Source organism: Macrosteles quadrilineatus, unplaced genomic scaffold, assembly GCF_028750875.1.
Source record: "Macrosteles quadrilineatus isolate MER2022 unplaced genomic scaffold, UCM_ALF_1.0 Scaffold_6__1_contigs__length_79288215, whole genome shotgun sequence".
NCBI lineage: Eukaryota > Metazoa > Arthropoda > Insecta > Hemiptera > Cicadellidae > Macrosteles > Macrosteles quadrilineatus.
Window position 1 is genome coordinate 73,198,189 of NW_026542599.1, and position 18,397 is coordinate 73,216,585.

Consider the following 18,397-nt stretch of genomic DNA (forward strand, 5'->3'; position numbering starts at 1 on the left):
AGATTGTGTAGGACATAGTTTATTATTAAAAATCCTCTAACAATTAAATTATTGCAGTGTATAAATTTGACATTTTAAAATATCTAATTTTGTCCGTCTTAATTTATAAAAAAAATGTTCTCCAAATCTTTTCCTAGATCAGCAATGGCTAAGTCTCCAATCTTCTGCTGGGCAAGTGATTTTGGCTGCGTCTTTAGTCAGGAAAACGTGCATGGACATCAGGCCGTAGTTGTTGACATAATCCTCTACACAGCTCGGTGCACTGCGCAAGATGTTCTGAAAATCATACATACAGTTCAGTTGCATACTTGGAACTTGGATGGGCAGTAAAATAGTTGGTTATACAGTTTTGAAGAGTCCTGGAACGGTTAAGTATAACCATCACATACAACAGTATAATTGGCATAACTATAATAATCATAAAAATCCACTTTTCTAAGGAACTGGCGTCTTTTTATCTCATAAGGGGGATGGCCCCACGAGGAGTAAATGGAAAATCTTAAATGTAAGCTAGGGATGGACGAGATTGGATTTTTAGTTCGAGACGAGACGAGACGAGATTTTTTTATTTCTCATAAAATTTCGAGACGAGATCGAGACGGGATTTCCCTTCTCATACACAACGGGAAAGCACGTTCAAAATTTTTACCTGATTTTGTAACATTGTTAGATGACTGTTTAAATACAAAAATAATGATAATAGGCAAGAATATTTAAAATCTTTTATTAAGAAACATCAGCATAACATTTTTTTATTAATCACGCCTAACTTATTAAAAATGCCTACGATTAGGAAACATAGTGATATCAGTTAGGATAGAGTTCAACTTATCCTAAAATAAAATAAATCATAAAATAAAAGCAATATTAATTTTTATAAAATAGTTACTTGTTTTGACTTTTTATAGTAATAAAACATTCCTCACACTGCTTACACTTAACAAAACTTTTCAAATGTTATTAAATTAATATTATCAAAATAATTAAAGTAATATTTACATTTAAAGAATTAATTAAATAAGAACGCCTTCGCAAAGGAAACGCAACTACAACACGCTCCTGTATTGCGGGTATTGCATTGACTTTCTGCAGGCGTTTTTTTTTTTATTTTTATTCTCGTCTCGATAAAAATCTCGGCCAAAAAGAAATCTCGTCTCGTGTAACGAGATTTAAAATTTCCCGAAAATTTCCCAAAATTTCGAGACTTGACTAGGTTCTTTTGGACATCAAATCGAAGGTACCTACATTAATTAGTAGAAAATGATGTCATATACCTGACCTCAACTATCCAAAATGGCGACTTTTAAAAGGTTATCTCAAGTTATACCACGAAAAACAGCTGACTAGTCTTAGCCTAGCCATTGAGGATGTGACTTCACAGTAAGGGTGAAACGTCTGGTAACAGCGTATTAGTGATTATGCGGTTGACGTCAAAAAACACCCCCATGAACTTTCCACCCAAAGTAAACTAAAAAAATTAACAAAAACAATACTTTCTCTTGTATATTAAACTTTCTGCTCGTATACAACACTATGTATACGAAAATTAAAATTTACCTGCACTGGGAGGGATCCTTGTTCGTAGTAGGTCTTGGTCTTGAGGTTATTATCGACGTAGGAGCCAAAACCAGCCAATCCCACTCCGATAAGCTTGCCGTTGTCATACAGAGTCCATACAGGTTCTCTACGTGTGCAGTCCACTCCATGCCCCTTGAAGTAGTGCTTGCCTGTAATATGTCCAAGGTTCTCATTTGAAATAAATATAATCGTAAACCAGAATTAGTAATATACGCAATTTAATGAATAAAAACTCCCATGTTTTCAGGTTTAAATAACCCATGTCTACTCAAGAAGAATGTAAAAGTGACTTGTAACTTTGTGAAGAAACAAAACTACAACTGGTTTATGACAAGAGTTTCTTACGGTGTGATTGATTATTTCACCAGCTGGGCGTAGCTGTGATTTAAAGGATTAATCTTTTTATGATTAACTCAATTTCCCAATTTCAATAGCATCAACTATTTGACTTGATTTTTTACATCATCCTATGTACGATTAAAATTAAAGTTTTAAAGACCGGGAGATGTGGTATTTTAATTTGGGAATAGCACGGACATTTATAGAAAAATTTTCCAAGATAGCTAGGAAGCAAGATATAGTAAAAAAAAAACAACCGAGTTGGTTCTTATCCAAGTGTTTTGGATCGTGTGCAAAATATTTAAAATTATTTTCCATCAATTATGAATTTATTGAGGTGGAGACACGTGTCTATTTTTACCCAAATATGAGTGTAAGATCGATGGAGTGAGATGATCTGTGTAGCTTTGTTACTGAAGATCAGCTTGTACCTAGGACTAATCATGTTTTTGGTTTCGAGGACATCAAAATGAAAATTGGTCCAGGGTCTAGGTCTCTTTCTGTGTTCATAGGTAATAGCTACTTCTCTAAAGGGAAAATTCCTAAAACTGGTAACCCCTTAAGGCTGATATTTCTGCTTTAATTCTTTATCACGCAACCATATCAACACTCACCCATGCCGGCGAAGCAGTTTGCCTCCTCAAACTCTGCGTTAGGTTTGCATTCGTCTCTGCTCACTTCCATCCACTTGCCCTGAAGTCTGAAGTACACATTTTCAGCCACTGAGTCAGTGTTCTTGTTCAATTTTGCTCTTCCACCAGATACCAGAGTATCTATAACATACAAAATGTTTAGAAGCATGACATCATTACGGAAATTAACTCAATTTAACCATTGACTTGCATTCTGAAGATGACATCCAATCTATCTATCCAGCTGTTGTCAATTTTTCTTAAAAGAACCAAAAGTTCTGATTCAGTCACAGTTTTTGCTAGTGTTAGAAATATTTGTTTCATACCTGCCAAGTGGTATGAATTCTATTCTACGTACAAATATAAGTTTTAAAGTCCCATAATGCTAATTTAGAAAATATAAACTTTATTACTTACTTGGAGCAGCCAAAAGGACAGTGGTGTACCAAAGCTCCTTGCCAAAGTAGTTGCCTTTTTCATACATAGGGTTGTTGTCATAATCAAAATCAAACGTGTGACCTCCGTCAATTGCCTTCTTGTCAATGCCATTCTTCAGGAACTGAAAACACATCAAAGGATATAAAATGTGGGTGAATACAAGGCCTACTAAACACTTATATCAAATTATTTTTGGTCTTGACGTATCAAATTATTTTTGGTCTTGACAAATAATAATTGGTCTAAGGCCCAGCGCACACGGTGTGACTGTTTTACAGCAACTGTTGCAAACCAGTTGCATCTGAAACCAGTTTGCAACTGAAACAAAACTTCTGTCCGCACACGGTGTGACTGTTTTACAACTACAGTTGCGTATATTGTGCAATCAGTGGAGTGATTAATTTAGTGCAGTTACGTTGTTTTAAAGCCTTAAGTACGCTTACTATGTCAGAGTCAGACGAAGAAGACGTTATTAGCTATTATCAATACCGAAGATAGCGAAGGGTACTGAAAGAGCATTGGGTTCACCCTTATTTGAGCAAGAATGTTAGTCCTAGGCTGTTTGTAGCAGCTAGAGCTAGTCGGAAATTATAAACACTAAAAACACTATACGGCTGTTAAAATACCACCAAAATACCAACAAACACCACAAAACACCCCATGGTGTCGTGCAACTAAAGTCTGCAGCGTCGGGCCCACGGTTGTATGAGACTGGTTTCAAACGTTTTTTGAAATCGCATACTGTACAACCAGTTGGGTCGTGTGCGCCTCCCCACTGCAATACATTGCCGAGGTCACAAAGCAGTTGCAAGCGCAATTGGTTTGTAACAAAAGTTGTAAAACAGTCACACTGTGTGCACTGGGCCTAAGGGTACAATATTGTAACCAACCAAAGTTGTTGTCCTTTCTAACTAGTTGTATAGGTAGCCTAGTGGTTAAAACTTTGTCCTTGCCTTCAAATCTTAATGTCGCTAGTTTAATTATAAGCGATTTTGATTCTATGATTCTATCCAACAAAAGAAATTTATGTTTGATACCGACCGTTCCCTTTCAAAAATAAAAACTGCAAATGACGTTAATGAGTACAACTAGGAATTGTATCCTTACTGCCAATCTGAGTCCTGCAACTGTTCCCTTCTTGTCAAAAAGAATCATGAGGCGAGGGTCTTGGGGCTGTGAAAACACTTCTACATTGAGTTTCTTGTCTTCGTCAATCTTCAGCCACTTTCCTTGCGCGGTCGCCTCCTCCACGGACCACGGCAGGTCGTAGTAACCTTTGCCATTCTTGCCGTAAGTCACTGAAACACAATTAGAGCAATGTTTGAACTGAAACACTGGCTTTGTTTCAACACTAGGAAGTTACTCACAAAAATAGGAGTAAAATAAAGGAGTTTTGTACTTTTATACATTGGTATTACCTTTTTTCATGGAAGGATTGTTATGTTAGTTGAGTGGAGTTTTTTCCTCAATGAATTGAGCTGTCAATAATCTTCAATATTTTTTCCACGCAGATTGTTATGTGTCAGTTTTAAGAATGCTTTAAAGGAGAACTGTCATCTCAGTCTTTTGGACTTTCAAAGATCTGTTTATTTTGTGTTTCAATCCAAATGAAAAATTAATATTGTGTTACGTAGATTATTCTTTGAAGTATTGTTTTTATGACAGTCTTAGGGATTGTCCAAAGGAGTATTGTTGTTTCTTGAGAAATTGTTACATAGATAAGAGTGTTACGTCACTGTTATGGAGTTATTACAGGGACATTTTTATGACAGTACAATCAATTTTTCATATTAGGAATATTATATAAGTGTATTTGAAGTATTTGAATGAGATTCTTAAAGGTTTTTCATAGAAGGATGTCTTTTATTCAATATTAAACGTTACATTCTTAATACTAAAGAACATTAATGATCAAGCTTTCGTATATTATAATGAATCTATATCTATATACTTTTTGTATTCAACATACACTGACTATGAATGAATAGAAAAAAATATTGAAACACAATCCTTTAAGTAGTTACATCCAAATAAAAATAAAACCAACTATTCAATTCATTTTGTCCTACATTCTTAACCTAGAACGCTAGTTCTAGCCCGGAACTGTTTTACACATTACTTCAAGCTGGTCCTAGTGCGTTGCAGCATTATCACATGGATAAATCCATTGGTCATTGTCGGGATTTGTACCCGGAACCTCGGGCACTGAAGCCCCGAGCTCTACTCAGTGTGTGGTAGATCAAAGTCTTATGGCATTTAAATGGTTTCCATAGTGATACAAAATCAGCTGTTAATGACCTTAATCATTTGGGCTCAGACAATTGAGAGCAGATATGAGGAAAAACCTATTCAACTTTCTTCTTGGAAAATTGTGTTGTGTGTTCATATCTTTTACGTTTGTAACTTTTACTAATGGAGGTTCCATCCAATCTCCAATGGATTAATCTCTGAGTACTCAGTGGTGGTTTCAACCCTGAGCAGGGTGTGCAGTAACTTCTTGTCTTTGTGAAAGGGAATAAAATAGTTTTTGAATTTTGGATTCATTATTATTGATTCCTGGTTTTGAAAATTGTGATATACTTATTAATCCCAGTAACAAATTAAGTCTACTCTGGCATTTCAATTTTGAAGTCATTATTTTAACCTCACATTTGATTGTTCAACAGACCAAATAGGCCTATCTGTCTAAACTATTATTTTATTTGCAGCTAAAATGTCACTTGAAGAGAGAAAAACAAAATTTAAAAAACTGTTATAGTGACCAGTCTTGTGAATTAACAGATAATAATGTTTGAACGAAAAGGGTTTGTTTGAAAATCTCATTTGACAGACTAAGTTACCGTATGATGTATTTTTCAATAAACATTTTAAGGAGAAAATTCTGGGAACTGATTACTTAACTCAAACTGTAACTAACCATTGAGACAAAGCTATAATTCTAATTATATGGGTTCTTGTTGTCCAAACTATTAAAACATTGTATGGTGTACATCAATCAATAGCCTCTTTCAAAAATGATCAAAACCAAGTTTCAAATCTAGTTTCTAAAAATATTAGGAAAATGAAACACCTCAAATAGTTATATAGAACCATTACAGGACTTTGTCTCTCTATAAGAGAACCAGTCCTGATAGTATGGTTACAGTTTCTTTCATTATATTCATAATTTGATTATACTCTTGCTCTAAGAGTAATAAAATCATGTTAGGAGAAGTCATATAGATGAAAAACAAACAAATTTACCTGTCAAAATTTACACAGCCAGTTTCCATTGTATTTGTATCTAACTCAACATTTTATCATCGTTGAATATATTTAAAGCACTGTCTTCTAGCAGTCAAAAAGTATAAGATTTCGAAATTATCATAGATAAAACATGGATAAACAGTTGGTTAGTATGACATTATCTTCAGGTTAAGTCTAACAGAAAAAATTTGAAAAATTTGAACTTACCTTTCAATGCATTCCATTCAGCACCTGTAAATTACAACCATTTTAGTAATTTACGTATTTATATATACAGCAATAAAAGTAAGTTACTTTTGAATATAAGTCATATCAACACGTTATTAGGCTTAGACAGAGGATGTGGAAAGACTGTTTTAACCATTTAACCTGTCATCTATTTGAACCTGTTATGTGCTGTTTGCCAGTTTGCCCAAACTCTTTGGCACTTGCCATTGATGGTGATGACCTCTCGAAATCTTGACTAAGGTCAATGCACTGAGTTATATAACATTATTTACCAGTCTTGCTTTACTGTATGTGACTTATTGTATGAATTTGTGTCTTGAGTCGAAATATGTTTGTGTGATCTAAAGACATAAACAAACATAACAGTGTACTTAAGGCAACACTTTTAAGAAAGAAACGAAATGTAAGTAAAATATATAAATGAGTAAACTGAAAATTTTACATTGTTGGAGAGATAACTTCTTGATCAGCATCGTACGTGTTATTAAATTTACGGAAAGTAAATAAAGAAACGTCTTATAACACTTAAAACATATATTTACACTTATACTGTTACTCACAAGTCGGTAATATACAAAAAAACCACCAACCATCGATCACCACTTACCAACTTTTTTGTATATTTACGTCTTGTGAGTAACAGTATAAGCGTAAATATATGTTTTAAGTGTTTTAGACGGTTTCTTGATTTACTTTCCTTAATGTTGCGAGAGAAATAATTTTATGTAACAGTACAATACAAAATGTTTTAAAGTTGAAAACTAAAATTTTCATTTTGGAATAAACCATATGTGAATGAAAACTACTTAAAAATTGTAAAAAAGTGATCCATTTTTGTGTTTTACAACTCAATGTTAATATTGTATGTAAGGTAAAAACCTTTCTATTTTACCTTGGTTAAATTTACTCAAAATTTCATGTGAAGTTGTAGTGGGATTAAAAAAAACACATCAGCTGATTTGAATAACACGGTAACTTGGTCTCAACTTAAACTGAGACTTGCTAACAGAGCATGTGCTTTTAAGTTAATTAGAGTTATAATCTTACAATGTTAAACACACTGCATAGTCTTAATTCCATAAAAAAATATAGCTTAACTGGAGAATACAAGGAAAACAGCTGCAGTTCTCATCTGTAATCACAATAACATGAGTAAAATCAACAGACTTTTATGAAATTTGGTAAAAATGTGTAAGTTTATACTTCTCATCCCATTGTAAATTTTAAAGCTCGTAAAAGCTTGTTTTTCATTTCTAGTTCTTGTACGGCGACACTGGATGTTAATGTTTTCTGTGGCGTTAGTGTCGACGAAATTTTATTTCTATTATTTTTGGGTTAATTTAATGATTTGTGCTTTACTGTTTGGTTGTATATAGGGTATGAGTTATTGTTTATAATTATATAGTTTTAATAGGTTAAAACGAGGTTTTAAAATGACTGAAATAAAAATCAACAAATTGTAAATAAAACTCATCTACAGTGCATGGACAAAAACTAACAATAAAATTGGCTTCAGCTGTTCCATTAGGATGAGAAATCAACTAGTACTGTATGTTTTACCTGTTTTATTCTATGGTTTTACTAAGCGGATTACCCTTCCTGCAGCAGCAAACCTAAGTACTTGTTAAATGTAATGTTGTTTAAAAAGGGAGTATCTAACATGTACAAGAAAATGCTTCGAGCGATAAACCCAATCAGGCGGATGGAAATTTGCTTAGTCCTGCAGCAGTAATAATTCCATTTCATTTTTACTAACCACATAAGTGGGAAAGTTATCTCAAAGCAATTAAATCAAAATCCAATAAATTTGACTTATTAGCTGAAAAAGTTATTTAAAAATACCCTAAATCAATTTTCCCTACCGACCTTTCTTTTCCAACAAGAGCATGTACTACCCCCCAAAAATTAACTACTTTACAATCCAACAAATTATACAATAAAGTCAAATAACAACAATGTAAATACTTATTGATTTATTTACCAACTAAACAACAAATAAAAACTTACCAACAGTAAGGGCCACAACACCCAAGAAAGCTACAACAGTCTTCATCCTAAGAGAGTCTTCTTCACTATGCCACTGTCAGGACTAGACTGGCTGTTATAAGTTCATCACCCTTAGCAACAACCTTGGCATTGGCAACTGGTTCAGTTCTGCAGAGAAGGAAAAACCCCCAACTTTATCCTCATCTACTTTCCTCCTTTTGTATCAGAAAGCTGCTTTAGTTTACTTGCATGCTGATTCTAACAATAAACAACAGGAAATTTGGCCCAAGCTGTGATAAAATTGGAAAACACTGTAAACTGGTTTACAGAGTACATATTTATCATGAGTTTGTAAGTAGGTGTTTTCCTTAAAATTGATTGTTTTGGGTTTTTTTGTCTTATCTGAACTGATTACTTTGTTTTGACTTAATTGTGAAAAATTATTGATTTGGAAAATGTTCTTGTTCGTCAAGTTTGGCAGTGTGATTCCTAGAATTGATTAATCGTTTTAGTTTCAGTGTGTGTTTATTAGTTTGTTTATTTAGTGTAAATTGGTTTAGGTAGCACGGAATTAATAGGATGTTTGATAAATAATTACTTGAGTAAAAAACGACAACTTAATGGTAGTGAGAAACCTGGTTCAATTCATTGATTGTTGTGGTTATCCAAGGTGTTTAAAATGTTTAATATCTTGAAGATTTGTGATTTTAAGCTGCTGAGGTGCTAAAAGATGGTTACATGAAGAAACCTAGAAATTTATTTAGATATTTCACTTAAAAATTGTTGTCAACTGTGTAAATAGTAATTATTTTTTAACTTATTATAACTAAAAAATTGTGATTTTAGTTATTTTTTAGTAGGGAACCTATTTAAAACTAATTATAATAAAATAAAATAAAATAATAATAACAAGTATGTAATATTATAATAGTATGTATAAGTTGAAGTTGAATATTAGCATTGACTATTTAGTCAAAATTATTAGTCATATTGTCTCAATATACGAAATTCAAGACAAAATCATAGATTAAATATTACGTGACACAAATACCAATGTGGCTAAAACCCACTGAAGCGGAAAATAAAGGTGTAATTACTTTTCCCAAGGTTGCTTCTAGAAATCCACTGATCAGAAAACAGAGCACGACCCTCGTATCGGAGTTCAGAGCATTCTTGATGCTTAGCATTTTCTTTAAACAAAAAAGTTGATAATACCTCCACTGCAGCAAACTGGACCACCCTAGGGAGTAAAATACCCCCGTCGCAGCAAACCTGCAGACTAAGCGAATTTCCATTTGCCTGATTGGATTTAGGCATACACTAAAATGTCCCCTTAAAAATATCACATTTATTCCCTATTTATACAGTATAGAACTAGTTTAATGAGTACTTAGGGAGGGTACTTAGGGGGGGGGTTTTAGGGGGGAGCGCTGCAAAAGGGAGGGTAAACAAGTTTTTTTTTTGTAAAATGTTAATAGTTTAGTAAGAAATAAATGCTTTTCCCTTATTTTGTTTAAAATATATCTATAAACAAGCAAACTACAACAGTTTACTTACACTCCATAAGAATAACATGGGAATTTTAAATTTACAATTTTTTTTAATTTTTCCCTGTAACCATTAGGCACATAATAATGCTTCAATATAATAAATTATTTTTTAAGCTGTACAAAATGGTTGTGAAATAAATTTCTAAATATCATGTTTTTTGGGTTAGAAATGGTAAAAACCCATTTTTACCCCATAGTCTAATCATGCTGGTTCACAAATTCTTTTGAATAAATACGTATGTTTACATGTTCATACCAAATTTCATTAAAATCGAATAATTTTTTCACGAGTTATCCTGCTAACGGACACATACGCACACACACTTTATAATGTGGAAACACGAATCGAAACATTTAGCAATGGTCGACCAGTAACAAAACTTTTGGTGCTTTCTGAGGGTAAGTCGCAAATGTCCTCTGGAGATATCACTCTTACACGCATTCTTACAATATTTAATTCAAAAGATTTCCCGTAGAATAACTTAACTGCCTCAACAAGGCACAACACCACAACAAGGCTATGCCTTATAACAGGATTAGCATTGAAGCACAACTTGCAGACCACTTGCTTAGTGAAAGTTTCAGTTGCTAAACAATCAGAACTTTGACTAGAGAGGACTTTCCTTCCCCAAGGTCTATTTCTGCAATTGTACTATGGAGGGAAACAATCTTACCTGAACTGTAGTTAATCTAGTGACTCTATCTTCTATTTTTCTTAATAAATGAAATTTAAATCAAAGTTTTTATCTACTGTTATTTTCCTTATTTTGGAAAACAACGTGTACACGTATACAATGATTATTATATTTTTATCAATGAAAATTGGGCAGAGTTTTATATTTCTTAGTCACTTTGGTTTTCTGCCACATTCACTTTTCTACTTTTAATGAAAACATAATATAAACCTATATATAATAGATACATTGATAGTATGAATTGATAATTGAATAACAAAAAAAAGGTACTAATAAATTCCTGCAATTTAAAAATTCCCTTGAATAGAATTTTGAATTGAATTGTGAAAAGAAAATCCAATCAATTTGATGTTACAAATCAATCACGATATTTGAAATTGAGTTATGGAACAATCAAGCAGAATCATTTAATTTTCAAAGGAAAAACATTGATTTAAACAACTGTTCAGTCTTGATTTTGATTGAACAATATATTTTGTTACGGTGAAATAGTAATCAATATTCTTATAGATTTGAATGGGATCAAAACTAATTCAATTATATGTAGATTTGACAAATTTCTGTCCAATTTCTCTAAATTAAAAGAGTTGAGGATAAAGAGTATTTTCGTGTAGATTCTCTGTTCCTGAAATAATACTGAAGTAAAAAATTCATGTTTTACAGTACTGGGTCCCTTAGTTGCCATCGGCTGTATGAGCTATTATTTAACAGCTGTGTCTAAGGAATATGTCGGCCTTAGTCACTAACAAGACTACAATCGCACCCATCCTACACTCATCTCCATTCATACTTGGGTTAAAATACCTACCTTTGTGTGGTCACCATTTCATAGTAAAGTATAAAATAATTAAACCAGCAATATTAAAAAGATTTTCAAACAAAAAGTAAAATTTGCTAAACAAGTTACTGTTTAAAAATTATAAATTTTTGTTTACTTGATTTTTGTTTAGTAAGTAGATGATGCAATGTAAAGCTAAAATTACAAAAACTATGAACGTTAGTTTTACCACAAAACGGCCCCTTTATAACATAACTTTGAATTGGTTTCAAATGACATAACTTTAAACCTATGTTTAAAGATCAGCAATGTGAGACAATGTTTCAAGTGTAGCCAAGTGTAACTTATCCTAGAGAATGGACAGAACTAGTCTAGACTTTGTCAAAGTCACTGAGCTTTGTAGCGGAATGTCTAACTCTACCAAGTTACTAAACTATTGTCTTTGGCTTGAAATCTTCAGAGAAAACCAACTTCTATGAGAAAAGTTACTTGAAATCAGTTTGGCGAGTGAAGTTTCCAACCTTTAATCTTCTTAGTACAAAATATTTAACAAGATAGTTCAAAACTTTTTTTTTACTCTTCAATACCTCCATTCTTCTCTGTAATTGGAAAAAACCGACCAAAAACTAAAGAGCTTCTGTTGTTGTGACAAAAAATTTGATTTACATCGATAATAGTGTTCTTTGTCTTAATTGATACTTTGCTGCACTTAAGTAAAACAAATAAGTAAACAGCGTTATACATCTATAAACTAGTTTCATGGATTACATCAGAGTTTTGACATTTCTTGAGATTAAAATATACATCAAGTTTTGTTTGAAATACCTAGCTGACTTTCATCAATGCATATGGCTATAAATTTAGTTTTTCAGAAGAGAAACTGCCCCCACACTTTGGAAAAATATTTTTGTGTGCTTTAGCTTAGGAAAATAACGCAATCTGTTTCTGATGTCTAAAGTTGATTCAGGATTCATTGTGTAGGTGGTCATGATGGGAAGTTGATCTTGATCTAAGTGAGTGGCATAAGAGGTTTAGAACTAAAAAGGATGATGTGCTTATTTGACATCATCATCGCAGTTTGTTTGCTATCTGAAAGTGCTGCATGATCTTTCTTTTTAAACTTTGAATTAAGTATTATTTGCTAAGTTGTAATTTGAAAGCCTGTAAATACATTGAACTAACCTGCATACTAAGTGAATTTCCATTTTGTCTGAGAGAAGAAAAAATTTAATTTTGAAATTATTAATAGTACTATCAAATAAGTAAACTTTCCAAATTTGATCAAAAGTATTAATAAACAAGCAAACTACAGTCTACAGTATACAAAAGTTTACTTTTTCTCCATAAGAATAACGTGGAAATACCTACTAAAATGTAGGTACAGTTTTATATATTTTTTCCTGTAACCTTTAATCCTACAATAACGCTTAAATATACAAAATTAGTTTGTTTTTACCTCTACAATAATATATTGTTGTAGGAAACTGGGATTTTTTTATGTTTTAGGGGTAAACATTTGAAAAAGTGATTTTTGAAAATTTTAAAACCCCATGACCTGATCTTGCTGGTTCACAAACTCATTACAGTGTTGCAGTTCCTATAGGTTCATGTCAAATTTTATCAAAATCAGACCAAACTTAATCGAGTTATCTTTGTTCACATACATAAATATTGTAACAAATGGTGTTTTTGACCTTCGAAATAATAAAGTTTATTGGTACCTGGGTCTAGGTCTCGCTGTGCAACCTAGAGTATTAGCTTCTTCCATAGGGGGGAATTAAAACGAACTCACATAGTTCAATTACCGGTATGTCTTTTCAAAGTGCATATATTTAAGGTGATGGCAGGGTTGTTGATGTGATAATAAAGAGATATTAAAAAGCTAAAGACTTTGGAGCAGAAAGCTTTTGTTTCAGACCAGGTTCACATTGCTTTGTATTCCACCAGCTCCCTACTTAACAATTCTTTCCAACCCCAACTGTTAAAAGTCCCAGGTAGTTCTGTACTTGAAAGATTCATTTAACGTTTACTACTGAAAGAATAGTTTTGCTATTATTTCTAACCTAGACGTAAATTATGTATTGTAAAAATGTATATGTACCCGCATCTCCCACATTTAAAAATGTTAAATTAAAACATGGAAACACATTTGTCGGCTATAAAAAACTTACAAGCTTAAGTTCGAAAGATTGTTTGCCAGAGGTAAGTACAAAGTACAATACGATATGTAAAAAAACAAACACTATAAACAGACTTTAAACAATCTATGTAAGTCACTTACCTATTACTTTTATGTAAATGTATCTATCTATACTATTATATAAAAATCTAATGGTGTCTGTCTGTATGTGTATTACTAATAGGTGCAAAAACTACTGAACCAACTAAGCTTAAATTTTACAAAAATATAGCTAACATACCAAGGACCATTATAGGACTATTCACATTTCGATACTGACCGTAGGCTTTGCCCCTTTGGCTTTTACAGTTCTGAGGTGAGGATTTTAAAAGTAGGCCTAAATATTGATTGGTCTCCATGACTGTGATCAGAACACTAACAATGTTTGTTTACATTTGCTTCAATTCAATGTAAACAAGAAGAACTGCTAAATTGCATATTTCACAATTTCAGACAGCTGATACAAAGAAGTTAAATATAATATTTTCCATAACTATGAGGTAGGTTTATTTTAATCTAACCTTTTATCATGGATTATTTATTCTAAAACTGTCAATGATTATAGAAAAAAAATTCTATAACCGTTGCTGTATCAACTCCGGCTCTGCTTTGGATTTTTCGTCTCAGTTATGAAAATAATGTTATTGATATGTTTTCATGGAAACAGTATGAAAATTACAATCCCTACAGATGTTTTGTATGAATTTGGAGGTTATTTTAAATAAATTTGAACTGCTTAACATGTGTTAGATTAACTTAACATAACTTGCACACCACATTGTTTTTTATATGTATATTTAGGTAAATTTAGTAATTTTGTTTTGCTAAAACTATGCTTAAATTAAACTAAATAATATCATCAATAACAAAATTGTACGTCATTGATTTTGTGTTCTAAAATCTGTTGTATATGTGTAACTATATTAAATTATCAAATGGTAATACAAAATACTCTTATTTATCTTAACATAGCTTTCAGTTTACATTTACTTTATTTGATAAATTTATTATTTGTGTTTTGCCACACCACTGATTAAATTAAACCAAGGAAAATATCATAAAACTAAGCAGTACACAGTGTTCTTTTGTTTATATAATCAATAAAATTTCTGTTACTACGTTTACTTAATGGTAAGTGTGAAAATTTAAAGGCAATGGATGATGGAACTGATTAAAATAACTGGTTTGTAAGTTGTTTGTTGATATTTTTGTAGAGTAGAATCAGAAATGCAATGAAACATATACTGTATTTGCTATTACATTTTTAGTCCTCGACGCTTTGATAATCATATTAGTTTTGTCTGCTGTCTTTAGTGCTAAATTATTTGTTTAACATTTTTTATAGTATAGATATAGTTTCTTTAATATTTCAAAAGACTGTATTGATAAGGCACAAGAATATTTCTAAAGTTTATAACAGCTGACTTAGTTTGGCTGATGATTTATTGTGAGTGAAGAAACTGAAGATTGAAGGATTTGTTATTTAATATGAAGAAGAGTGAAATTTAAAAAAAATTTCCATTTAAATTTAATAATAAGTATTTATGCAGCTTCAAAATTGAAATTTATAATGCCAATTATAAATAAAAAGATATGTAATTAAGGGAGATGAAGGTAAATCGTATGTGAAAGTTAAATTCGAAAATTTGGTCAGTTTTTCTCATATCAGCCTACACAAGATTTAAAATTAATCAAAACCAAAATGGTGGTATCCACTACTTACGAGATTTAAAAATCATAACTTAAACCTTTCTATTAAGGCCATAAAAGTTTAATTTTTTTTTCTAAAAGCTTTGGTGGATGTGTAATTATTATATGCAACAGATGTAAAGATAAAAAGGTCTCTATTTTGTGTCCTCTTCCCGTTGCAAAGCACGGGTACAACAGCTAGTAGTTAATAAAAGCATAGGTTAGACAACAATGTTTTTTTAAGTGAAATATGGAAGACATACATTTTTGGGTGGTAGTATTTTTACAAGTTATGCTATCTTTCTCGTTTAATTTTTTTAATCAACTTAAAATGTTACAAGGCTTGAATATTAGTTTTACAGCAAAAAAAACACACATTTTAATGCTGTATAAGTTAGTGTTCATCTTAAAAAAAAAAATCATCAGATTACTTAAATTGGGTCTTTTCCCTACAGTTTGATAATATTGACAAAACTAATAAAAACTACCAATGTCAAAACCACCGTTGATACAAAAAATATTTTGCGTTAACGATTAACTCTAATCAAAAGTCAATAAATACAAATGTCAGTTGCAATTTTCAATAACAGGTCCTGTAGCAGGACTTGGCACCAAGCCCTCCTTCTGATGCCAACATTGGGATCTAGTTTAGGGGTGGTGTAATTCTAGAGGTAAGCGACAGATCACAAATAGGACCAAATTTAAAGTAAGGCCTTTACAATTGAAAATGGATTTAAGAGTTAAGAGTAATAATAAAGTTTGAAGTCCATTGATAGAAACTCTAAGTATTTCCTATTGAGTTTTATTAAACATTGAAGTGTTTTGCTTCAGCTTTCAATTTGTTCTTAAGACTTTACAAGGTTAAAATCTTTCTACTTTGAAAGTTGAAAACAACCAGATCAAAATTTTTAGTAATATCTGTAATTTAGATTTATGTGTCTTGTAATATTTATAATAAATATATAGATAGAAAACAATCTGAGTATTTTTATTTGTAAATATAATTGTTAAGATTTTGGTGACACGTGTATATTTAGAGTTTTGTTAGTAATTATAATGTTTAACTTTGCCTAAAACGAGTTTGGGCTAAAAACGTTTTTTGAAGTTAGTGAAGTAGTAAAACTGTGTAAGCATTATTCAAAGTATACCCAGACAGCACGTGAGCTTGGACTAAACTTGGTTTTTACATATTTCTGAATTGGTATGACAAACTTGGAGTTTGGAACCCACTACAAATTGAAAACAGCTTTGGTTAAGTGAACTTGTGTGAATGAGCCAAAACTAAACTTGTTTTATTTACATATATAACCTGGTTGGCCAAGTCTACAATTTAAACACCTAACCAGACCCACGACAAGCTTGTTCATGTGAGTCTAAAGTGAGCAGTGCCATATGACAAAAGAATTTTCCCTCCACCCCTACTTACCACACGCTTCTAAAACCTGTTTCTTTGTGCTGAACCACCATTTTTGTTGGATTTAGACTTCCTCACTCTCAGTTGTCAGTTCTCACTTATCTTGTTTAAGAACCCGAGAATTTTGTTTATAGCCTAAACCTTTTGCACTTTAACCTTTGTCATACTCAGCGCTTCACTGAAACGACAACTTCTACTGCTGAACTCTACAGAACAGTGCCAAAATTTGTGTTTAACCTTAACCATTATAGTCAATGCCTTAACCTAGTCTACAGATAAAAACAGGCCAAACCATTAGTTTATGTTGTTTGTATTCAGTAGCCTTGTTGATAAGTGTAAGTTCCTTTATCACATGCTGTAATCATTATAAAAGTAAAACAGTAAGAAATAAAAGTTTGATAACAATTTTAAAAACAAGAGTAAGTTAACATACCCTGTGTTTGCAACACCAACAAAAATGCCAAATAATCAAATAATTCTAATAACAAATAAAAATTATGAAAAATTATTTAAATAATAAATTTTAATAAACCAAATAATTCGTCTAATGCAATTGTATTTTTTTATAGATCTTCTGAAGCAGGCGGTGGAGTTGATGGATTCAGAAAAGAAGTTGAAGGTGAAGTGGAAGATAGTGGGCATTGTATTTATTATATTAATAAACTGTATTGAAATGTGAATGTCTTGTTTTCTAAACCTAACAGATCATATATAACCAATATTTTTTCCAAGATCACTTAAGACTCATAAAATAGGCTTCATTTATTGATCATAAATGTTTCTTGGTAAAAAATTAATTATATTTATGTCTAAGAAAAAAGGTGGGCTGGCAAATGAATGGTGTGAAACAGCTTATATGTTAAATAGGTATAAATTATATTACTATTACTATAGCCTATTATAAAATTATTATTATCTCTGATCATGACAGTAAGTCATAAAACTTCGTACCAAGTCTGAGTGAGTCTATATGTGTGAGCTTGTTTGCCCAAGTCTAAAATGTGCTAAAACCAATTCCAATATGAGTCTAGGCCAAGTCCAATATGAGCCTACTAAAATTGGGCTTGGGTCTCCAAGTCCATAATGAGCCTGTTAAATTTATCAGTGTGAGCTTGTTTGCCCAAGTCTAAAATGTGCTAAAACCAATTCCAATATGAGTCTAAGCCAAGTCCAATATGAGCCTACTAAAATTGGGCTTGGGTCCCCAAGTCCCGAACAAGTCCATAATGAGCCTGCCTAATCTACCAGACCTGTTTTGTATCCATCATTCCAAGCTTAGAGTAGGTTTGTGACCATGAGTTCACTGTAGGTTTGGGGTTGGGACTTGGGTTGGACTTGGGGAGCCAAACCCATAACAAGTTGAACAACTGCCAACTTCGGTCTCTAGTCAAAACCAAGCCTACAGACTTTGGTGCCTGAGTCTAAACCAGGCTTGGGAACTTGGGCCAATGGACTTGGAACAAGTTCCCAGCAAGCCCATTGTGCTGTTGGGGTAAGTTCAATAAACCAAATCAATGCTTTAAAATTCAGCAAGCAGTTATTTTTTTTGTTGGCAATAATCTGGAATGTGGTTTCATATTAAAATAGTCTATTTGGACTCCAAAATTCTTAGCCTGTTATTTAAGTAAATAAAAAAAACAATAGC

At 32.1% G+C, this 18,397-nt stretch overlaps 2 protein-coding genes across 3 annotated transcripts in view; one reads left to right on the plus strand and one right to left on the minus strand.

The window, feature by feature from the left end:
* Positions 1–18,397, plus strand: part of LOC128996931 (uncharacterized) — a 324,176-nt gene that overhangs the window by 194,531 nt on the left and 111,248 nt on the right. The window lies entirely within an intron of this gene.
* On the minus strand, positions 4–8,571 carry LOC128996930 (uncharacterized). Of its 2 annotated transcripts, none has more exons than XM_054422467.1 (7): positions 8,469–8,571; positions 6,441–6,464; positions 4,095–4,285; positions 2,967–3,108; positions 2,532–2,690; positions 1,558–1,727; positions 4–276 (listed from the first exon to the last, which is right to left on the minus strand). In XM_054422467.1, exons 1-7 carry the CDS (start codon positions 8,512–8,514, stop codon positions 139–141), a joined length of 870 nt encoding a protein of 289 aa, XP_054278442.1. In that variant the 5' UTR covers positions 8,515–8,571; the 3' UTR covers positions 4–138. The 2 variants fall into 2 exon arrangements, with proteins under 2 accessions (XP_054278442.1, XP_054278443.1); XM_054422468.1 differs by having other exon boundaries at positions 6,441–6,467; positions 8,472–8,550.